Genomic DNA, 23,836 nt, shown 5'->3' on the forward strand with positions numbered 1-23,836 from the left:
GCTTTGACTAATAACCTTTATCCCTCATTATCATAACCTTCTGCCAAAGACCACATGCATGCATGACTCCTTCACCAATTCCTAGATAAGACCACGTGCACCAATCTCATCCATGAATTCCAAGTCACTTTGTTCCGAAACAACCACCTGGATATATCAAAAATTAGGTTTTAACTATCCTAGTTATTATTAAGATATAATATTACGATAAAAATCAAAATATTACTTCTCAATAATAACTAAAAATTATTTCAACCACTTCATCATCCAACGGTCTAAAATTCGCCTATTCAACGGTCTCGATTGCTCAGGCCGATGGTGTAATTTTGGGTCCAAACAAGTACATACACACAAGCTGAGAGATTTTTTTATGTACCAAGAACACACTCCGACACACCAAATATTATAATACAAGTGGTTATATTATCATACTTGGTGTGTCATGCCGTGTACTGGGAACAAGCTAATGACCTCGCTTTGTGAAGCCGTATGTTTATTAACTTTGAATTGTGTTTAAATCAAGTACATAAATGCTTGAGAACTTAATTTGCTGAAACACAAGTGCTTGGAATATTCGAAACCCCAAGTATATATGTCATGGCATTGGCAATTACCTTTACTCTATGTTTGGATGAAGAAATTTTAAAACGACGGAAATTGAAATGATAGGATTTTATTTTCTACAATTTGTGAATTTTCTTGTTTAGTTAAACCTAAAAGAACAATAGAATTGAATACGAAATTGTTATTTTTAAACTCTCAATCATGGAAATTGGGAAATGACACATATTTACATGAAATTTAAACTTGGGAATTGGAGGTACTAAAGTCTAAGTTTTTTTTCACGCGTAAATTCTAAATTTCTATGTTTATGAATCTAAACAAGGAAATTGGTCATGTCAATTTATAAATTCCGATTTTTATCCAAATTCCAAGTGTATTTTCCACATTAGAATCCAAACACTTTCTAGCAATTGTGTGGATGCAACAGAAAATCTTGGAATGTATCTAAAAGCCCACAAAAGCTTGGTATATATTTTAGAACTGCCTTGGTTATATTTAACCCTCAAAATTAACATCACTCTCAGTTAGTACTAGCTGAAAGTATTTTATCAAATGCCAAGAAATAAAAACACCAAAACAAAAGAAACAAAAACTCCTACCACCGATCTAATAAACTCGATCTCCAGCAACAAAGAGTTAAACTTAGTATGGATTACTTAAATTGTGTATGTTATGTTTGTCACTCCGACTAGTAGCATTTTGCACCGTCCGTCATCTGGCCGTTCTCTGTCCCACCGTTTCCATATGCAGCTCCAATTGCGCACACTTTGTGATGACAATTTTCAACGGCAGCAGCTGGTGGCAACTCGCCGTTTCCATTTGCAACTCCAATTAGAGACAGTTTATGATGACCATTTTCTTGAATGGCAGCAACAGGATGCAGCTCATCGAGCTCTTTCAGCACAGCGTTGATGCTGGCCAGAAGGTACTCAGCCCTAGTGCGAGAGAAGTCTCCCCTTATGACAACACGGAGCAAGGCCACATGCTTAGCATCCGCTGGCATGTGATATGCAGGCACAATAAATTGGTGCCGACGCAAACCCTCCGACACCTTAAACTCATCGTAACGGCTTCTGTCCTTTAGTGAAAAGGCCACCACCGGAACCCCAATGTCCTTTGACAGTATCTTAAACTGCCCGGTTTTTTCCACTCCTTCTTTCACCACCATCGCAAGGTAGTGACAGTTTTCCATAATATCACGATATCCCTGCCCAAATCCGCAGAAATATACATTAATTATATATGCATGAGATCATTAGTATATTTGAACCAAAAAAAGAGATCATATAAATATAAATATATATATATATATATCTCTCTCTCTCTCTCTCTCTCAAGTGTGGCACACTTAAGGTCAATAAAAATAAGTTCTTTCCAATCAAAGGTCAATACTACTTGTTCATATTGACCTCGTTAAAAGCACAAAGTGTTAATTGGCACAATCCTAATATTGAAATTATTTTGTAACGTCAAACAAATTACACTTCTTAATCAATTAGAGTCTCACCTCAAAACCAAGTCGGATGAGCTGATAATATTGAGCAAGAACCTGACTAGACCCTTTGGAGAAATTGAGGGTGAAGGTGGGCTGGTCAGCTCCAAGGTAATTGATGTGGAAGATTAGGTCTTCAGGCAAGTCCTGTTTGCTCCTCCAAACAATCCACCCAATTCCAGCGTAAACAAGGCCATACTTATGACCGCTCACATTGATGCTCTTCACCAGTGGAAGACGGAAGTCCCATTCAAGATCAGGGTACAAGAAAGGTGCGATGAACCCACCGCTCGCCGCATCAACATGAATCGGAGTGTCCCATCCAGTTTGCTTGTTCTTTTCCATCAAAAGATCGTTCAAGAGCTTGACATCTTCGAATTCGCCATTGTAAGTGGATCCCAAGATGGCAGCAACGCAGATGGTGTTTTCATCCACCATCTCCACGGCCTTTACGGGGTCCATTACATAATAGTCTTCCCTCACTTTCACTTCCTTCAGTTCTACTTCAAAGTACCTTGCAAATTTCTCCCAGCAAACCTACAAATACTTAGGGTGTGGGTTATGAGTGACGAAAAAGCAACTAGGGTATTTAGAAGAAAAAACCCCAAAATAAGAAGAGATTGTGACATGAAGAGAATAATATTACGTATGTACCTGAACATTGGCACCAGTAACTATGTTGGGCTTGTCATAGGGTTTGCCGATAGCCTTCATCTTGTTCTGCCACTTCCTCTTGAATGCAAGGCCCGCCAGCATTATGGCCTCCGATGATCCTACTGTTCCCGTTCCGGTCGCAGTCTCGCCGTCTTTGAGTGGTGCATTAAAAAGATTGGCTATCATATTGACGCACCGATTCTGAACACATGTAATTAACACATCATGATCAGTCATGATCACTCTTGAGAGGGAATACAAAATTATATTAATATCGATTCCGCTTTGACCAAATTTTTAACTAATTTTTTTTATTCTAAAAAACTCATGCTAGAGTAACACAGAATCAGGAAAGAGTTTAGTTACTGGCTAGAATTGATTTGCCTAAAAAAATCAATAAAGGGCTAAAATAAAGTAAGAAAGATACAAAAAGTTTTTTTTTTTTCCTTAAGAAAAAGGACCAGCCAATGGCTTTTCGCCATTTGCCACGACAATCTACCATTCTGAGAGTCAAAAAAACTTATAAAGACATCTTAGCCTCCTCCAGCCACCATAATGTGAGAGTGCCAAAAATCGAACTCATAAGGTGTCGTGTGTATATAGAGAACAAGTTCTTGACCAAAATAGGTAAAAATAAAAAATAAAAAACCACTACCTAAAGGATTTTGACACAAGTAGTTGGACATATATTAAGTACTTGACGCTTTCCTTAATTTTTGTCAAATTTAAGCGTTGATTCTGAAATCAAATTTTTTATCTTTCCTTCCAACTTGGACATAATAAAAAAGGATATATATTTTAAAATTGGGAATTATTATTGGTGTTCCAAAAATCTCATTCTACATTCCAAACTTTCTATATTTGGAAAGAGATTTTTGGAGTGCCAATAACAATTCCCTTCAAATTTTTGGAGTGCCAATAACACTTCCCTTCAAATTTTGTAATAGATCTTTCCTTTTTTTTTTTTTTTTTTTTTTGGGTGGTCTAGACACGAGACCTGAAGATCAGTGGTAGCAGGGTACTCATCCATGTCAACATAGTTCTTGTCGAGGGACTCCATGATAAGCCTTTTAGCCTTCTCCTCCATCGATGTTGTCACAAACGAAGCCAAGTTCAGCCTTGGGTCCGCATCCAACCTCAGCTCATCGTCTATCATTTGGAACGCCATGTCCTCTGGCATTGAATTCTCAGGCATCTTGTACCTGCACCACCAAAACCCTAATTAATATCAATATATTATATACATATATAGCCACCGCAAACCATGCATAATTGCTGACAATACTACGGAAAAGGTGATTCAAACTTAGGTGTCATGGAGCAGCATCATGCATGATTAATTCACGCAAAACAACGAGATACATACTTAGCCGGTGACGTTAGGATATAGCTAGTGGTGGAGTGGAGCGAGACATCGGACACTGAGAATGTTTTCGAGAGCCCCATGGTAGTTCAAACCAGCAGAGAGAGAGGAAGGACAAGTAATTAGGGCAGAGCAGATATCACACAATTAAACTGGCTAGCTAATTGGTAAGAAAAAATTGATTGCAGGGAGAGGGGTATATATACGAATTGCAGAAGTGAGATTGGGGTTGCTTGGAGAAGAGGGTTGAAGACCATATATGGTATTTATAGGGATATCTTACTCGTTTCTTCTGTCTGTGATAAATCTTACCAGATTCTCATGATCAGCACCATTCAAGGAAATTCGGGGCTTGTTTATTGTCCTGCCTGCCTTTAATATTTCTAGAAATAGCTGAAAGAAAAAAATTGAGTGATTAATTATAAACAAGAAGAAAAAAAAAATCCTATTGTATTTGATTGTATTCAAACAGAAATAATATTATAATAAGTTACCTTTTTTTTTTTGTTTTTTTTTTTTTCAATAACGATGATTTCATTCCACTTCAATAAAGCATTACACATTTGGGAACATTTAAACTTTTTGAAGAAAAAAAAATATTTAAACCTTTGGTAATAAATTAATAAAATGAAGATTAAATTTGTAGATATGATTTTGTAAACTAAATGATATACAAATTGATGATTAGATTATGATTTAACGTTGATAAATATACTCATTTTTATTGATGATATATTGTGTAATCATGTAATTTTTTGTGGCAAATCGTTTCATGGAAAGAGAACAATTAAAAATACAGAACTTTATTGACCACGACGACGATTTTAGGCAAAAATTCTGGATGCAGCATAATTAAGTTCCTGTGTGCGTACTGTGTGCAGTGGTCAACAAGACTAGAAGTCATCAGAAACCGTTGAACTTTAATCGTTCAAAGCAAAAGCTAAGGGGAAACAAGAATGGCCCTCTAAGATAAAACTATGGGAACTGACCAAATCAAATCTCTAATGGGTAGAGAGATTTTTTTAGTGTGCTTGAAATATGACACATATATCATATGTTGTTATATAAGTGGAAGAATATTTGGAATAAAAAATTTCTTCTACTTGTATAATAATATATAGAGCACCTCCCCATATTTCAAGTATATTGAAAAATCTCTCTAATAAGTGATGCCAAAAAGTTTGATCATATTTTGTAAGTCACATAATGTGAAGGTTGATGATTGAATTCTTTCTTTATATTATTATAAAAACAATCCAATTATCAACCGGCACATCATGTAATTCATAAAATATGATATGAAAAGGTGGTCTCCATAACAATTTCCATCTTTAATATATTAATTTGAATTATTAGATTTGAAGTTAAAGTTTATTTTCCAATTAATACTGGTCAATATCGAGCAGTATGGTTGGTACGTATGAACGCAAACGAACAACGGGCATTTTGCATTAACACATACATATATTCCTTTTATTTCAAAACAACTTTTAGACTTGCAAACGAACTAATTCCATGGAAAATTACGCGCACATGTATCAGGTATGTGCTTACCAGTTCATACTAGCACATTAGGTAGGAGCATAAGCATATATATAGTCAAAGTCATGTTCTCTTAAACTATCTATCGTTGGATTAAGATCGAATGATGAATGACCACAATGTTGTTGGACCATGAGAGGGAGTCGAATATGTGACTTAACATAAGGAAACAATATTATCATGCACATCTAACTAATGATCAATGTGAAAAATATTGTTTGAATGGAGCGAGCAAATTTATTGAAAACCATTCACCAATGGTACTCAAAGTTGTCCACCTTAAATATGCATTTGAGGTTGAAGTTTGAACAAATGGTGAAACTCAAAGTTGTCCACCTTGAATACGCATTTGACGTTGAAGTTTGAACGAATGGTGACATAAACTGAAGCAAGCAAATGACCAAGGTAATTAGTTGGCTAATTACAATCGTCTCCTTTGGAGTGGTTAGCAAGGGAAAATAAAACAAGGCATGGCTTTTTTTTTCTTGGGGAGGGGGCAATTCGGTTACAATAGTCTGTCCTTAATTATACGACATATGATATCTGAGTATAATATAGTTTCCTAAACTAATAGCCTAATATTGCCATTAACTTTCTGTGATTTTTTTTCCACTTCGTTGAATTGTCTATTTGCTTTTTTTGTCTACGTTATTGACGACTCGTGTGAAGCAGCGATATGATTTTACTCCTTTTTTTTTTTTTTTTTTTTTTTGTCTAATAATTTGTATGAATTATCTTGGGGTTTGGTTTTGATTTCTTTTTTTAAGAGCGTTTGCTAGCTTGATTGCTCTCTATATGAAAGTTGTTTGATTTTAATTTTTGTTTTAGTTTGCTACCTTTTTTGGATCTATGTGTGAAGTATGAAACCTTTTGATTTGCTGGATCTACTTCACTTGGTGTTTTATGATTATGGAGGTGATTAGGTCATGCAATCAACCTATGGTTTCGTACTCTCTGTCTCAATATATGATTTGAGATTTTATTCTCACACGATCTACGTGTAACACAAGATTTAACGATTTTATTAACACGTGTAATCTTACGGTTCCCGATGAGTTCGGACGAATGCTTGAAGTCTACTCATTGCTTTGCTATTAGTAATGCTTTATTGTAATGTTTTTAGACCTAGTTTGCAAGGACCTTTTGGGGATCAAATTATCCATTATATGTATTTGTAATGCTCCTTTTTTAATAAATGAAAGTTCGTACTTTTGTTTTAAAAAAAAAAAAGTTTCGAAAAATGAGATTTATCTTTTGGTTGGACTGAATGGGTTAAGAATAAAGATCGAATGGTTTCGTTGGAGAAATTCTTCCCTGAATAAAGGGTGTTTAAGTACGTAGGGCATGAGATCATAGACTCCATAGAAAGCAAGAGATTTCAAGCTCACGGTTTGAAGTGGAGAACAGAAACCGGCGACCCGGTCATCCAGTCAATCGGACCACCTCCTACAGTTTCACATTTTGGGACGCGGCAAACCGGTTATGCTAATTGACCAATATATATTTGACACGTGTCATGGGATGAAAATACTATAGAGGCCGCTGTATTTATACGGGCTCAAATTTACTTCTCGTGACCCAAAAATAATTATACAATTTGGGCCCAGAATGTCCAACCCAGTGTTCAGGAAGGCATGGACCCAAACTCCTCCTTCCCCCACACATGACACTACTATGGGTTTTACCAGTGTGAATTTTTTTTTACAGTGCACTACTCATTTTACTTCTTAATAATACGATATAGTGATAAAAAAATTTTCTTTTCTGTTTTTTAGTTAAAACTCTAACATTTGAATTATGTGTATTGCGAGTTCATACCACATTATTATTGATGAAGGCCTTATACAAACACGCGATTTATATTTCATGAAAATTAGACAAAGGTCTTATGATGTCAAACAATATATATGATTTGAGAAAATTATTAGTTGGAAGAAAATTAAATACAAGTGAATAAAAAAAAAACGATATCATATGGTACTGAAATTGTATAGGAAAGAGAATTAATTTGCCATCAATATGTAATGAAATACCTCGAAACGGTCCATTCGCGAAAGTGCTTTACGACTATATTTGATGGAAAACTTAAAAACGTTTTTAAGTTGTTAAACAACTCACTAGGCGATTCTTGATAAATCATTCATTTGTAAGAGCACTTTTAAAATGACATAAAAACGATTTTAGAGAAAATGTTTTTGGTTCCAAAAGTACTTTAAGTGTTCACTTACATTTTTAGTAAAGATTAGTTCCAAAAAGATTTTCTTAGGTAAAGTTTCTAAAAACATTTTTACCAAAAGCGACTTTAATTATTTTAAAAACACTTCTAAACGAGCTATTGAACTAGTATTTATAAAAATTTCAATATCTTCTTTTCTACTATTTAATAGAAGCCTCTTTGTCAACTAAAAAAATAGACGAAAAGGCCATTCTAACTGTATAACCAAACAAAAATAATAATAATAACAAACTCAAATTAAAAGTTATGAGCAATATAGTAAATCACACACAACACAAAGTTTGCTATTTTTTTCCTCTTCCTCACAGAGATGATCCCGCTTTACCTCCCACCTCCCTCTCTATCCGACATTTTGTTCCACTGCTCTGTCTCCTCTTTGCTCGCACACGTGCTAGGATTGAGATTCACTCTAGATTTTTGCGTTCGGAGTATGCGGATCAGGAATCCGGATCTCTCAATTTCAATTCTACTGCCTTTATTAATCCATTTCACTGGCTTACTTCACAAAAATTTTTAAAACTTGAATGGTCAAGATCCCTTTCTCTCTCTCGAACACTCCAGATTTCTCAATCCGAGAGCACTGGACACAAAAATCTATAGCGGATTTCATTCCATGCATGTGTGATTTCTGCTATTATTTATAATGAAAAAATAGTACTATCTACACACATATTTTTACTTCTCACGTAACTTTCTTAATTTCAAACTATATATTAAATGAATTGTAAAAGATCACAAATGCGCTTTCGAAGAAATACTTACCACACAAGCAGTTGAGACGAAGATAAAAGCATTTTACGCCCAAGTCGAGTAAAGAAAACGACATCACTTGGTTTGCCCGGAAACCCCCAGGGGGGTGGGGGGGGTAAGTAGATTGTTGTTCAAGGAAAAAAAATCTTTAATCTTTACCCCTTGTCGGTTAAAACAACCTGGCCAAGTAGATTGTTGTTCAAGGAAAAAAATCTTTAATCTTTACCCTTGTCGGTTAAAACAACCTGGCCATTTGACGTCTGCAAGTCCCAACTCCCCCAAGGTTGTCTTCCGTTACGACACTTAACTCGATAATTTGACCTTATACTTGTGTTATCCATCCACGCTTCCGACTTCCAAGACGGAAAATAATAATATCTCTGATCCTCTTTGTCCTTCAGGACACAGATTTTCCATTTGTATTGCACTCGCAGAAGAAGCAGAGCGGCGGAATCAGAGATCGTGCAGAGAGAGAGAGAGAGAGATGGGTTCTCTTCAGGAGGAGGAGCGATCGCTTTTGGAAGATGGACTTATTCAGGTTCCTCTCTCTCTCTCTCTCTCTCTCTTGAATTTTTTATCTGAAAGTTGTGATCTTTTGTTTGATTTCGATGTTTGGATCTCAAAAATTTGATCTTTGATGTGAGTAATGTAGGGTTAATTTGGGCACAAATCGATTCTTTGCTTAGCTGCCGTTAGGGATTTTGAATTTTTAATATTAAACTGAAATTCGATTGGGAAGTTGGGATTGACTTTTAGTCAATTGGTGTTTTGGGGAAGCTATTTTACTTTGGTGTATGATTAAAATTAATGATTTGAAGTTAGATGGGTATCCCGCGATTTCTGTTCACGTTTGAATACTGATCATCTGTTGCCATTAGTGGGTTTGGGATTGTTTTTGTTCGTCTCCAAGTGCTTTTTAAGAAGCATTTATAGTAGGTGACCCACCAGAAGCACTTACGACTTTACCTGTGAAACGCGTACAGAATCTCTTGAATTAATAAAGATGGCAGTGTGTTTTTAATAAAAGCACACTTATGAACAGAAGTGTTTCCTATGGAAGCAATCGTAAACGAGGTTTCGAACAGCGTGACACTATTCACATGATTTGTTTCTGTTGCATCTGCAGAAAGAAGGTGACGGGCGGTACACTGGAGATGGCTCAGTTGACATTAAGGGGAATCCTGTTCTGAAACAAAATACTGGGAATTGGAGAGCTTGCCCCTTCATTCTAGGTGATGTTTTGTTCTTCACTATACATAGCTCTTGTGCATCAAAGATGTTTACGTGATTGTAATACATATGTTATGTTACAGGTACCGAATGTTGCGAACGTTTGGCCTACTATGGGATTGCCACTAACCTGGTTACTTATCTTACACACAAATTGCACGAAGGAAACGTTTCTGCGGCAAGGAATGTAACTACCTGGTCAGGCACTTGCTATCTTACACCTCTGATCGGGGCTGTCTTAGCAGATGCTTATTGGGGGAGATATTGGACAATTGCTGTTTTCTCCATCATTTACTTCATTGTAAATACAACTTCAATTTTGTTTTTTCTTCCCATTTTTTGGGTGCTTATAGAATTTCATCTCGTATACATGCACACATATATGTATATGTATACATATTTGGGGTTAGAGATATAAATTTGCTGATATGTTCACTAATTATTATTTGGTGTAGGGGATGGGTACTTTGACGCTCTCTGCAGCAGTTCCTGCATTGAAGCCTCCACAATGTGTGGATTCGGTTTGTCCTTCCGCTTCTCCAGCACAGTATGGAGTGTTCTTCCTTGGACTCTATCTGATTGCTCTGGGGACTGGTGGCATCAAGCCATGTGTTTCGTCCTTCGGGGCGGACCAGTTTGATGATACAGATAAAATGGAAAGAGTAAAGAAGGGATCCTTCTTCAACTGGTTTTACTTTTCTATCAACATTGGTGCTCTAATATCGAGTTCTCTAATAGTCTGGGTTCAAGACAATGCTGGGTGGGGTTTAGGATTTGGTATACCTACATTGTTTATGGGCATTGCTATTTTTAGTTTCTTTTCAGGCACACCCCTATATAGATTTCAGAAACCAGGGGGAAGCCCTGTTACAAGAATGTGCCAGGTGTTGGTTGCAACATTTCGTAAGTGGAATTTGGACGTCCCTAAAGACAGTAGTCTCCTTTATGAAACACAAGATAAAGTCTCTGCCATTAAAGGAAGTCGTAAGCTGGAGCACAGTGATGAACTGACGTAAATTTCTTCTTACTGTGTTATTTCCTTGGGAATAATTATTTGGATTTTACATAATCACACATTTTCGCAGAAAACTTAAATGACGAATTTTCAAATTGCTATTCAAAAGAAAATGGAATTTTGTTTTCGTGCTATGTTAGTACAATCTGTTCCTTTGCTTTTCATCATGTTGTATTACACGTAAAAGTTTGATGGCAGTTTATTGAGGTCCAAAGCATTGTAAGAGTTTAGTATGTCAATTGTTCCTAAAACTCTGAGCATTGTTTTTGCTGCAGATGTCTTGATAAAGCTGCTGTGATATCAGAAACTGAGACCAAAACTGGGGACTTCTCCAATCCATGGAGGGTTTGTACTGTAACACAGGTGGAGGAGTTGAAAATTTTAATCCGCATGTTTCCAATCTGGGCTACTGGAATTGTCTTTTCTGCCGTTTATGCTCAAATGTCAACTATGTTTGTGGAGCAAGGGACGATGATGGACACATCTATTGGTGCTTTCACCATTCCCCCAGCCTCCCTCTCAACATTTGACGTCATTAGTGTTATTTTCTGGGTCCCCGTGTATGACAGGTTTATTGTCCCAATTGCTAGGAGATTTACTGGTAAAGAAAGGGGCTTCTCAGAGCTGCAACGGATGGGTATTGGTCTCTTTCTTTCAGTGCTATGCATGTCGGCTGCTGCTGTGGTAGAGATTAACCGGTTGAATCTTGCAAAGGAGCTTGATTTGGTTGACAAAGAGGTAGCTGTACCGATGACTATCCTTTGGCAAATACCACAGTATTTCTTGTTGGGTGCTGCGGAGATATTCACATTCATTGGGCAGCTTGAGTTCTTCTACGACCAATCTCCAGATGCTATGCGGAGTCTATGCAGTGCATTGTCGCTTCTGACGACTTCGTTGGGGAACTATCTGAGCTCCTTGATTCTAACAATTGTAACGTACTTCTCAACAAAGGATGGGAAGGCTGGATGGATACCGGATAACTTAAACGGAGGTCATCTGGATTATTTCTTCTGGCTCTTGGCCGGACTCAGCCTCTTGAATATGTTGGTGTACGTTGTCTGTGCCAAGAGGTACAAAAAGAAGAAGGCTTCTTAAGGCTTTCTCGAGGTGTCGCCTTCGGCACACCCTCAAAACTGCAAACAGAAGAAACTGAAGAAGTGTTAGTAATGCTTTTCTGATTTGATGACGATGAACCCCTATGTATAAATCACCCTGTTACTGGTAATTTGTAAACAGAAGCTACAAGCTCTGCATTTTCCTTCAAACAAAGTCATTTGGGATTATAAAGAAATGTGTGTTATTCGCAATGATTCTCTCCTTAAGTTGTGCAATTTTTAAACCATTCGTGCTTTCTGAGTTTCTTCTCCTTGGTTGTTTGATTGGTACAAGACCCTACACAAGAGATGATGTGGGCGGGCAGCCCTGTTGAAGTTTTCTGGTGGGAGTTGGATGCACAACATTTTTGCCTCATTCGTCATAAACTAATATAACAACAAAACCTTATCTTACTAAGTGGGTTGACTGTATATATCTTAGAAGGTTGCGCTTGACAAAAGGCCCCCTCTACTACAGTAATGGTGAAGAGAAGTGTTGTTCTTGCATCTCGTGGCGTGGGTTCGAATCCTGTCGGCTCATTAATCTAAAATCTAATTTAACAAATTTATCTTTTGATAAAAAAAAAATAAATAAATAAAAACATGCGCTTGGTTTTACACCAAACTTTCCAAAGTCTCTTTTCAAGTTTTCCTTAGGTTTTCCTTAACATTTTGCATTAAATCTCTGTCTTATAATTGTATTTTCTAACATAAACATATGTCGATCTTCTTTTCGCCTGTGTAATCTTACGTTATCGATCATAACCCGCATAAAAAAAGATAAAATAAGCGTTCAACAACCGACGCTCTATGTTCAAGTCGAATCTTGATGGTAATGGGGTGTGTGAGTGGCCAACCATTGTTGCGTGTCATCGGCAAATTAAACGAATGACAGTGAAGTCTATGGACTCGGGGGCTATGGGACCTTCAATTACGTCACCTTTTCATCAATTATTGCTCACGCGACGAACCAATAAAAGGTTGATTCTTTTTATCTAATCGTCTTTTGGATTCTCTGAAACAACAGAAATCTGATATATATATATATATATATAATTGTTATTAGCATTTCAAAAATTATATTTTATATTTTAAATTTTTTATATTAAAAAAGAAAGAAAAAAGAAAAAATATAATTTTTAAAATATCAATAACACTTAAAAAATAAAAGATATATATATATAAATATAAGAGAGAGAGAGAGATGGCTTCTGAGACTGAAGAGACAGCACTCTTAGAAGATGTTCTGCAGGTTCAAATCTTCTACCTCTTCCATCTGCTCCTTAAATCTTAGCACCGCAAAATAATCAGAATGAGTTGTTTTTTACTTCTTTTTTATTTCCCCAATCTTTCCGTACATTCTTCTGCATCTTGAAGTGGTCTGATTTCATTTTCGTGCCATAATTGCTGTTGAATCATAGATTTGTATAACTAATCTGGGTTTTTCTAAAAATAAAAAATTTGGAAGCAAATAAGTTGACTTTTGCTTTCTGAGTGATTGTACCAAGTCTTCCAGGCAGTCTCCAGGGGTCAGCTTCGACTTGCTTCAAATTTAGGAGTGCATTCAATTGAGATTTTGAATAATTTTAATTATTTTAATGAATCAAGGATATTCAATCATGATTTTAAGTGATTCTTTGAAATTCAATGTGTATTCAATTAGGATTTTAAGATAGTTAATTAAAATCTTTAGAAATCTGGTGTATTCAATTAGAATTTTAACAAAGTTTATAACATTTCAGGTATATTCAATTAGAATTTGAATGTAAAGAATTTGGAAAAGTTGAGGAATTAGAGAGAATTGGAGAAATTTTATAGTGTATCTTAAGTATCCACAAATCTCATCTCTTCCCCTGAGATTTCGAGAGACCTTAAAAATCTCTCAAATTCTCAATTGAATACATCACCTTTAACTCACTTTAGTATGTTGTCTAATATCTTATGTTGTCTAATATCTTAGTGGATCGGGCGCTGAATTTGATTCATACATTTCGGATTCGAAACTCCTCCTGAATTATTATAATAGTCCCCGTAATAATAACAAATCATTCACAAAAAAAAAAGAAAAACTCACTTTGGATTAGGATCATGTTTTGTTCTATATGATACCTATCGCTGCAAGTTTGTGCGTGGATTGTACTAACACATACTCAGTTTACATCACGTACATTCTGTCTGTCTCGCTTTTGTTTTTCCTTTGGTTTAAGATCATGTTTTGTTCTATATGATCTGTACGATGTTTTATGTTCTGTCTCCAGAATGAAGGCGGTGGCCTCTACACCGGAGATGGTTCAGTTGACTCCAAGGGGAACCCTGCTCTCAAAAATAATACCGGACAGTGGAAAGCGTGTTCCTTCATTCTTGGTGACATGCTGTCCTTGACATTTGCTCTCATGTGTCCGATAATCTGTTCTTTTCGTAATTGTTGTAGTGTGTGTGTATATATAAAATGCAGGTACGTTCTTTTGTGAACGGTTGGCCTTCTATGGGATTTCTACCAATCTTGTCAACTATTTCACTGACAAACTGCACGAAGAAACTGTCGTTGCTTCAACGAGTATCACGAATTGGAAAGGAACTTGCTACATTACACCCCTCATCGGGGCAATCTTAGCCGATACCTATTGGGGAAGATATTGGACAATTGCCGGTTTCACTATAGTCTACTTAATTGTAAATATTAGAAATGATTTCGTTTTTTGTTTAAAATAAAAGTTCATGCATCGATTCTCCTCACTTGTTGAATGATTGTGATTTCGTGCAGGGAATGTGTACTCTGACTCTCTCAGCATCAGTTCCAGCACTTAAACCTGCTGAATGTGTTGGTTCCGTATGCCCTACGGCTACGACTGCACAGTATGCAGTACTGATTGCTGGACTATATCTGATTGCGTTAGGGACAGGTGGGATCAAACCTTGTATATGGCCATTTGGGGCAGACCAGTTTGATGATACCGATCCCAAGGAAAGAGTGAAGAAGGGGTCGTATTTCAACTGGTTTTACTTTTCTCAAAACATTGGTGCTATTATAGCAAGCAGTTTACTGGTGTGGATTCAGGAAAATGTTGGGTGGGGTATTGGATTTGGAATTCCTACAGCGCTTATGGGCGTTTGTATTGCAAGTTTATTGATTGGCACACCTCTATACCGATTTCAGAAACCAGGCGGAAGCCCTCTAACAAGAATATTCCAGGTTTTGGTTGCAGCGTTCCGTAAAAAGAATGTGAAGGTGCTCGAGGACAGTGTTCTCTATGAAGCACAAGATAAATGTTCTGCCATTGAAGGGAGCCGTAAACTGGAGCACAGCAATGAACTGAGGTAGTCCTCTTCTCTTTAATTTTCCAGGATTCGGTTGCATATTTCACGAAACATTGCTTCTGGAGTACAGAGTACTTTTAATCTACCATGTCTTTGCTGCAGGTGCCTTGATAAAGCTACTTTAATCACAGACACCGAGATTGCATATGGCAACTTCTCCAATCCGTGGAGGCTCTGTACCGTTACACAGGTAGAGGAACTGAAGATTTTGGTCCGCATGTTTCCTATCTGGGCCACAGGAATTGTGTTCTCTGCTGTGTTTGCCCAAATGTCAACACTATTTGTGGTACAAGGGAAGCTAATGGATAGAACCGTGGGTTCTGTCACCATTCCTGCGGCCTCTCTCTCATTTTTTGATTTCGTAAGTGTCATTATCTGGGTCCCCATCTACGATAGCATAATCACCCCAATCGCTAAAAGGTATATACACAAGGAGAGGGGCTTTTCACAGCTGCAACGGATGGGAATTGGGCTGTTCGTGTCCATTCTATGCATGGCAGCCGCTGCATTGTTAGAGATTAAGCGACTGCAGCTTGCCAGGGAGCTCGGTTTGGTCCACCAAAAGGTTGCTGTTCCACTGAGTATACTTTGGCAAATTCCCCAGTACTTTTTGTTAGGCGCCGCAGAGGTCTTCACGTTCATTGGACAACACGAGTTCTACTACGAGCAAGCACCAGACGCGATGAGGAGTTTGTGCAGCGCCTTGTCGCTGCTGACGAATTCATTGGGAAATTACCTCAGCTCATTGATTCTGACGATCGTAACAGCCATCACGACCGAGGGCGGGAAGGCTGGATGGATTCCGGATAACTTGAACGAGGGCCATCTCGATTACTTCTACTGGCTTCTAGCTGGACTCAGCTTCTTAAATTTGGTGGTGTACATGGTGTTTTCCCGAAAGTACATAGAGAAGAAGGCTTTTGCTGCTGCCTAAGATATTCTTCTTCGACAAGGCATTGTTTTCCAATTGGTATACATAGATTGAATTCTGATGTGAAACATGTTTCCAAGATGCTGTTATTTCCACAATTATATGGGAATGGATCCGTAATACTTCATTTTTTTTTCACAATTTTTTCACACGTTTATGTGGAGATCAGTTCGTAATGTATTTTATCAATTCGAACTGTTTATATTTGAGGTCTTACCTCAAAAATCATGTATTGCCAAAAATCACAAAAATTTGAAACTACATGACCATTTGGATTAAAAGTTCAGGGTTTGTTTGTAGAATCGTAGGGCGACTCCAAGTCTACAAGACTTTCCAGTTTGCAAGGGTCGGGTCTATCGTACGCAATCTTATACTTGTTTTGTAAAATGGCTGTTTCTAAGACTCAAACCCGTGATCTTTGGTCACACATGAGTAACATTTTCGTTGTATTAAGGCTCGTCCTCTTTATTACAAATGAACGTCTTAAAATTTTTAAATTTGTCTAATTTCTTGTAAGGATGGTATCTGTATACAATTTGATGTAAATATATTTCGTAACGCCAAGCTTGGGCCTAAATTTCTGATTCCCAAAATCCGACGGACCCACGCTCCGTCTAACTAACTCAACCCGAATTGGCTTAAACCTAAACCATTCTTCCACCTCCTTCCAAAATTCTCCTCTGAATCCGCCTATCTGCCTTCGCCATCCCTACTCCTTCGAAACCCTAATTCTCCACCGATTCCTTCCTTCTCCGACTCCGACGATGAGGCCGATCCTGATGAAGGGGCACGAGAGGCCCTTGACTTTCCTCAAATACAACAGGGACGGCGACCTCCTCTTCTCCTGCGCCAAGGACCACAACCCCACCGTCTGGTTCGCCGACAACGGCGAGCGCCTCGGTACCTACCGTGGACACAACGGCGCCGTCTGGTGCTGCGATGTGTCTAGAGACTCCGCCCGCCTCATTACCGGCAGCGCCGATCAGACTGCCAAGCTCTGGAACGTTCAGACCGGTCAGCAGCTCTTCACCTTCAATTTTGACTCGCCTGCGAGGGCTGTCGACTTCTCCGTCGGCGATAAACTCGCCGTCATCACCACCGACCCCTTCATGGACGTTACGTCGGCGATTCACGTCAAGCGCATCGCCAGTGACCCCGAAGATCGTAAGCTTCTTTGATTTTCCCACTCCTTTTGTATTGCTTTTGGGTTTATCTAAAATTGGATGTGGAATAATCGGCGGATTCGAACTTTCAGAGGTTGGGGAATCGGCTCTGATACTCAAGGGACCTCAGGGAAGAATAAACAGAGCTGTTTGGGGCCCTCTGAACAGAACCATCATAAGCGCTGGAGAAGACGCGGTTATTCGCATTTGGGATTCTGAGGTGAGTGTACATTGTACATTGGCTTGCCGTGACGTTATTCAATACTTGCATTGGAAATCTGAAAGCTTTTTCTTTAATTTGATTGGCTCTAAGTGTTTTGGATTAACTTGCAGACTGGTAAGCTACTTAAGGAGAATGATCCGGAAGTGGGTCACAAAAAGACCATAACTTCACTTGCAAAATCTGTAGATGGTACCCATTTCCTCACCGGTTCGCTTGATAAATCTGCCAAGGTAATGCATCTGATAATCTTCCTACTTTGTTAACAGAGTTGTATATAGGTTTCGTATTTTTACTGAGTTTTGTGTTTTGTGTTTTGTGTTGCATATGTTTTAGCTGTGGGATACTAGAACGTTGACTCTTATCAAGACCTACGTGACAGAGCGTCCAGTCAATGCCGTTGCAATGTCTCCTCTTTGTGATCATGTATGTAACTGTAATCTCAATTTTGTTTGCATTATCTTGCATGTTTCCAAAATGTTGTCTTTTCGGTATTTCATTTACTAAAACTCTCATTTGCATCCCAACTTGTTTTGATTCAATAATTTGCTGACATACTAAGATAAAAGTGGAGTTAGTACAAATACGATTAAATGCTTTCTATCATTCACATACACGTACTGAATAGTTTGTAACTTTGTGAGTTAATTGCTAGTTTTAACTTTGGTGAATGATGATATGTACTAAAGACGCGTATTCCTTTGTATCTCATAGATATGCACTATTTTCCTGGTTCATTATAAAAGAATTATTTTTATGAAAACAAAATTCCTTGTTGGCTATCCAGGTGGTACTTGGTGGTGGTCAAGATGCATCAATGGTCACCACAACTGATCATCGTTCTGGGAAATTTGAAGCCAAATTCTATGACAAGGTAAACGATATTACTTTTTTTTATTTTTAATGTCTTTAGCATGAAGGTTCTTGGTTGCTGTCTCTTCAGTAAGTGATTTTTTTATTTAAAATTTCATATACATAGATTCTTCAAGAAGAGATTGGAGGTGTTAAAGGACATTTTGGACCTATAAATGCTTTGGCGTTTAATCCCGATGGAAAAAGGTATAGTTAGTTCGTACTCTTTAACTACTTTTGTTGGTTTCATGATTTGTGAATACATAACGATCAAACTCTTCTTAACTAGAGTTGGATTTGATTACCATTAGATAGTTTTTGCTACATAGTTTAGGAATTCCTTATTACCTTTGTCTGTGCAATATTGATTTTGCTAATGTTGATTGATCCATTTTTCATGCCCTTTGCGATATAGTTTTACATGAACTATTTGTTTAGCTAGAAGATCTAATTTAGTTTTAAATCGAGATGAAATCGTGCATAAACATTACACATCTTATTTACGTAAATTGGTAATAATGGTATCCTTGTTATCAATTGATGATGGATGTGTTTTAACTTATCATCAGCCTGTATGAATTGACATAATTTTCCTGCAAAGAAAAAGAATTTGATGTTTGCGATTTTGAGGTTATCTTAATATTTTGGGTTTTTGTTTATTCTCTTTAACAGTTTCTCGAGCGGAGGTGAGGATGGTTACGTACGTCTACATCACTTTGATTCTGATTACTTTAACATCAAGATTTAGATCTGCAGCTTGATATTAACTCTCGCCTTGGAGGTTCGGGAAAGGCTACTTCTCCCTTCCCAAACGAGCCGTGTTGAGCATTTACTTTCGTAGTTTTGAAATTGTGATTCAACAAACCATGTTCTGTGTTTGCTGCTTGTCGTTGGAAGGAAAACAGTTTTGTAGAAGATTTATAGATGATATAATCACATCTATCCTTCTGGTTGTCCCAATAACTTTTTATTTAGAATTTGACTTGTAATTTTATGATCCGTCATTGAATTACACGGTATCCTTATCACTATTCTGGTAGATGAAGCTCATGGTACTTACAGCAGAAGTATATCCCCCATCAAGAACGAGATTATGTCCGGTTATAAACCCGGCGTCTTTGCTGGCCATGAACAATGCAGCTTCTGCAACATCCTCCACGGTCGCCCATCTACCACGCAACAAGCTCCCCCTCTCTCCCACAATTCTGCCTACATCTTCTGCCGTCATGTCCATTTTCCCGAGATGCCATCTGTAGGAATCGACGAGCATCTCCGAAGGAACCCCGTGAGGGGAAATGTTGTTCACGCGAATGCCATGCACTCCCAGCTCGCACGCGGCACTTCTTGCCAATCCGTTGATGGCCGCCTTTGACAATGTGTAGGCATGTCCTCCGAGGCCTCCCATGATACCAGCCGAGCTCGATGTGCAAATGATGCTCCCTCCTCTTCCACCGTTGATCATGGCCGCTGCAGCGTACTTTATTCCATGCACAGCCCCGAGAACGTTGACTGAGAGGAGGTGCATCACCTGCTTCATGTCGAGGCTGGTTATGCTCCCCGGGGGACCGGGAACACCGGCATTGTTGATCATGATGTCAAGTCGGCCTTTCCATTTGAGTGCAAGCTCGACAGCTGATTCAACATCAGCTTCCTTTGACACATCACAGTGTATGTAGCGGCCGCCAATAGAATCAGCCAGTGTAGCTCCCAACTCGTCGAGTATATCAGCAACAACGACGTGCGCTCCGTGTTGAGCGAATAGCTTGGCTGTGGCAGCTCCAATCCCTCGTGCACCCCCAGTTACGACTGCAACTTTGTTCGCCAACCTAACCAAACCAGAGCACATAAAAACCGCGTATATACAAATAAACATAGAATCACCAGGAGTTTCGGCGAAAGTTTACAACCAACCTCTTTGAAGGCGGCCTCTGCGCCTCATCTTCATCGTGCATCGGAATAGATGGCTCCATATTTTCAGTCAATTCGATTGAGTTTTTGACGGTATATAATGCAACTTCAGATTGGTGTAGAAGCTAAGCAAGTTGAGCATTGCTCTTTACAAGTTTTGATTATTCAATCCATGCACACTTTCCATTCCTTACAACTACTTCCAACCCATAAGAATCCGGTGGCCTACTTTTTTTTATTTTTCTTTCTTCGTTTTGGGACAACCGTTTCACTTTTCCGTTTGAATTTTCACTTTGGTTATGAGCCTCCCCAAACTTCAAGGAAGGCCGATGCTCCTCCCATCGGTACTTCTGTCGAGTAATCCATCCGATTAGGGGTATTTTTGTCCATTGGGCTTCATCTGGGCCGCACAGCCCAATGTACCAGAAAACTTCCCGATTTTTCTTCATTGACTGAAAAAAAAATAAAACAAAAAAACAAAACTGAAACCAGCAAGAACGAGAGGTATTTGTTACGGTGGATTATGGTAACTAAAATACGAATCCGCACTCTGGAACGACCTTGAACACTCCGACACCGAAAGCCGGCGTGGACCGCGGAAGCCACCACCATCACAGCGCACCCGGAACCAAAAGGGGCTGAATATTTCAAAGCAATGGCAGCTGAGGGAACGTCGAAGAAGATGATAGCGACGCAGGCGGAGATGGTGGAGAATCGGGTGCCGATTCCGTACAGAGACCAGTGCGCCCACTTGCTGATCCCTCTGAACAAGTGCAGGCAGGCGGAATTCTACCTCCCGTGGAAGTGCGAGAACGAACGCCACACCTACGAGAAGTGCGAGTACGAGCTCGTCATGGAGAGGATGCTCGCGATGCAGAAGATCCGCGAGGAGGAGGCCAAGTTGAAGCAGGGAAATAAGAAGGGGCAGCCGATTCCTCTCATTCCCAACACCGCCAACGCTTAGAACCCACCATCCGTTATTGGGTAATTCACTATTTCATTGTTTTGCTTCTTCAATTTCTTGTTTTTGGCATTTTAATTTCAACTTTTGGTTCTTTTATTAATGGGTTTGCTGTTAATTGCTCAGTATTGTGTGTTTTTGGGATGCTATTGTGGAATTTTTCGGGGCGATTATGGAACCTAGGGTTTGTGTTGAATTGGGCTCAATGCAGTTTCTAAGAGAAATATGGGGTCTTGTATTTAGGATTTCTTCACTCATGGGTTCAAGCTTGAAGAAAGATTTGGGTGGAGGGGTAGAAATTTGGGATTAAACATCAGCTGGTATCAGCTTGGGAATTTAACCAATGTTCAAATGGGATTGTGGTCCTTTTGAAAACTATTAATTTTTGGGATAATATCAGCTCAGTCTAATGAAAATCAATGATTTGGGATTTGGGTCACCCTCTAATGAATGAAAAAAACATTATCAGCTTTGAAATCGGCATCTTTATCTAGTTAGTGGATTTTCCTTTTAGATCCTTATATGGAGTCTTAGTAGTGTAGTGTGAATTATGTTGGTGTTCGGGTTTTTGATGGCTGTATATAGTGCACTTGCTTGGTACTAACGTATAGCAAGCTTACATATGACCTGAACATGAAGAAGCTGTGTTTTCACATGAACATGTACAATTGTATTTTCTTTTTAGAGAAGCCAATTGAAGACAAGTGTGGGAGGATACGTATAAACTGGTCGGCGGGATTTATTTGTGTGTGAGATGTCCTTTTGATTTTCTTATTGTCTGGTAATGTAATTTATACAATGGAGCATTCAGCAGTGAAATTCTTCTAGTTGGTTAGTGAATTTAATGCCATGTTATGGAAAATTCAAGAATCCCAGGTTTCTTCGTGTCATGTTAGTGTGTGGCTGCTTGTCAGTCAATATTTGCAGATTTCAATAGAAGGATAATATTACAATTATTTTGACTCTAGAATTGGTTTTATTAGCATATCAGCATATCCTATCCCCAAGTGACTTAGGAATTTGAATTACTTACTAATTTATTAGAAAGTTCATTGGGTTGGTCACATATAGCGGGTCTTGAATGTGTGACCATTAGGTTAAAAGCCCAATGCTCTAACAACTGAGTTATAATCGCCAAGATACAACCTGTACTTTTGAATGTACAACTTCTGTACCCCAAGACAACAGAGCCTTCACACACACCCTGCGTCTCAGGGGGAACCAGAAAACGCCTTTCGTTTTCTCCCCCTTTTTTGTCCTTGCCACCTTCCTTCGTTTACCTCAGAGGAAAGGGCTGATAGCCAGGCTGTTTAAGGATTGGGGCTGGAGGTAATATAGGGTGAGGTCATTTCTGATAGTTCTACAATGTGGGGGCATTTCAAGTTAACTAGCACTCCAAGAAGCTTCTTTGTCATTCTAAAGCCCATTTAGGTGGGATTTTTAAAGGGGAGCACAACTCAAACTACTGATCAAATGCAAGCGAGAAGATGAGCAACGTCAGGGCGTGTCAACTATCTAGCTCGTTCTCATATTTGTACATGGAATAGAGATTTTTCTGGCATATATATATCTGGCAGCCCACATTCATGTATATCCTGCATCATACATTCCCTCTTCTCTCTGTTTTTCCAGCGAAGTAGAACAAGTATCTTGACTAATATTTATGCACCCAAACTGGGAAACCAAAAATTTCAAAATCTCATCATTTCGATTCATTCAGCCAAATAAAAACGTGTCGCCTTGATACATTTCAATCTTTCCTTTTTTGTATAAAAGAAACAGAAAGTTCGCATGGAAAAGTTTCTGATAAAGTAGTTTATGAATGTATTATCATTTCTAAGTACATACATTTGTGCACTCAAATATGCAATTATGCACACACTCGTAACCCGATCACAATTGAAAGTCGAGAGTAAAAGACCTTCAAACAATACACTTACCCCCAGTTTCTGTTGCTGCTTTCAGTAACCGATGATCACATGGCCGGAAGCCTTATTTTTCAGTCTTACTTTCGTTAGTTCAATTTACTGGTTCTACCTACTTACTCTGGATAAATTTTTTGCAGGAAGCATAAATTTGTGAGGTGTGGATATTTTGATGCTTTTTACCGCAACTGATGAGAAATTTCTCGGGACTCTTTTGTACTGAGACAAATGTTATAGACTCGGTCCTTTCGCTTTCTCAGTTGTGCAACCAGTTTCATAGTATTCAAATAAATTTAGTCCCGCATTGCTTGACATTTGTATTCAGATTTTCCGAAACGGTAATTGCATCTTCTTGCTCTTTTACTGTATTTGGATCGGCTAGAAAATAGATGGTAAAACTCTACGTTTCAACTTTTTTTTTTTAGCTTTTTGGGCGCACATTCGCTTCAACTTTGGATCAAATTCGGTTATACTGGATACTGAGGAAGTCTGGGAAGCCTGTGCTTAACTGGGATTCAATTGGGCTGGCCTCATTGAACCTTTGCAAAGCCCTCCACCATAGAGGAGATAGGTTTCGGCCTTACAACTCCTTGCATCTTGAGTTCAAAACTTCTT

General features: G+C 38.5%; 6 protein-coding genes across 6 annotated transcripts; 4 read left to right on the forward strand and 2 right to left on the reverse strand.

The window, feature by feature from the left end:
* Positions 1 to 1,005: 1,005 nt before the first annotated feature.
* On the reverse strand, positions 1,006 to 4,417 carry LOC103943135 (glutamate decarboxylase 4). The gene is made up of 5 exons (XM_009353343.3): positions 4,077 to 4,417; positions 3,708 to 3,912; positions 2,711 to 2,911; positions 2,072 to 2,593; positions 1,006 to 1,771 (listed from the first exon to the last, which is right to left on the reverse strand). Exons 1-5 carry the CDS (start codon positions 4,154 to 4,156, stop codon positions 1,253 to 1,255), a joined length of 1,527 nt encoding a protein of 508 aa, XP_009351618.2. The 5' UTR covers positions 4,157 to 4,417; the 3' UTR covers positions 1,006 to 1,252.
* Positions 4,418 to 8,740: 4,323 nt separating this feature from the next.
* Positions 8,741 to 12,156, forward strand: LOC103943136 (protein NRT1/ PTR FAMILY 8.3). Its single transcript, XM_009353344.3, has 6 exons — positions 8,741 to 8,884; positions 9,003 to 9,139; positions 9,728 to 9,833; positions 9,915 to 10,132; positions 10,287 to 10,843; positions 11,122 to 12,156. Exons 2-6 carry the CDS (start codon positions 9,086 to 9,088, stop codon positions 11,942 to 11,944), a joined length of 1,758 nt encoding a protein of 585 aa, XP_009351619.1. The 5' UTR covers positions 8,741 to 8,884; positions 9,003 to 9,085; the 3' UTR covers positions 11,945 to 12,156.
* Positions 12,157 to 13,044: 888 nt separating this feature from the next.
* LOC103943137 (protein NRT1/ PTR FAMILY 8.3) lies at positions 13,045 to 16,316 on the forward strand. The gene is made up of 5 exons (XM_018646445.2): positions 13,045 to 13,195; positions 14,202 to 14,307; positions 14,399 to 14,616; positions 14,708 to 15,261; positions 15,364 to 16,316. Exons 1-5 carry the CDS (start codon positions 13,148 to 13,150, stop codon positions 16,193 to 16,195), a joined length of 1,758 nt encoding a protein of 585 aa, XP_018501961.2. The 5' UTR covers positions 13,045 to 13,147; the 3' UTR covers positions 16,196 to 16,316.
* Positions 16,317 to 16,919: 603 nt separating this feature from the next.
* Positions 16,920 to 19,387, forward strand: LOC103943141 (eukaryotic translation initiation factor 3 subunit I). Its single transcript, XM_009353347.3, has 7 exons — positions 16,920 to 17,356; positions 17,448 to 17,575; positions 17,689 to 17,808; positions 17,912 to 18,001; positions 18,363 to 18,449; positions 18,555 to 18,634; positions 19,100 to 19,387. The coding sequence occupies exons 1-7, from the start codon at positions 16,957 to 16,959 to the stop codon at positions 19,173 to 19,175; spliced, it is 981 nt and encodes a 326-aa protein (XP_009351622.1). The 5' UTR covers positions 16,920 to 16,956; the 3' UTR covers positions 19,176 to 19,387.
* LOC103943140 (short-chain dehydrogenase reductase ATA1) lies at positions 19,375 to 20,732 on the reverse strand. The gene is made up of 2 exons (XM_018646446.2): positions 20,339 to 20,732; positions 19,375 to 20,253 (listed from the first exon to the last, which is right to left on the reverse strand). The coding sequence occupies exons 1-2, from the start codon at positions 20,395 to 20,397 to the stop codon at positions 19,437 to 19,439; spliced, it is 876 nt and encodes a 291-aa protein (XP_018501962.2). The 5' UTR covers positions 20,398 to 20,732; the 3' UTR covers positions 19,375 to 19,436.
* A 164-nt stretch (positions 20,733 to 20,896) lies between these two features.
* Positions 20,897 to 23,589, forward strand: LOC103943138 (NADH dehydrogenase [ubiquinone] 1 beta subcomplex subunit 7). The gene is made up of 2 exons (XM_009353345.3): positions 20,897 to 21,319; positions 23,362 to 23,589. Exon 1 carries the CDS (start codon positions 20,991 to 20,993, stop codon positions 21,297 to 21,299), a length of 309 nt encoding a protein of 102 aa, XP_009351620.1. The 5' UTR covers positions 20,897 to 20,990; the 3' UTR covers positions 21,300 to 21,319; positions 23,362 to 23,589.
* Positions 23,590 to 23,836: the final 247 nt, after the last annotated feature.

The sequence above is a fragment of a genome, unplaced genomic scaffold (genome assembly GCF_019419815.1).
Source record: "Pyrus x bretschneideri cultivar Hongxiangsu unplaced genomic scaffold, Pyrus_bretschneideri_v1 Contig22, whole genome shotgun sequence".
Classification (NCBI taxonomy): domain Eukaryota; kingdom Viridiplantae; phylum Streptophyta; class Magnoliopsida; order Rosales; family Rosaceae; genus Pyrus; species Pyrus x bretschneideri.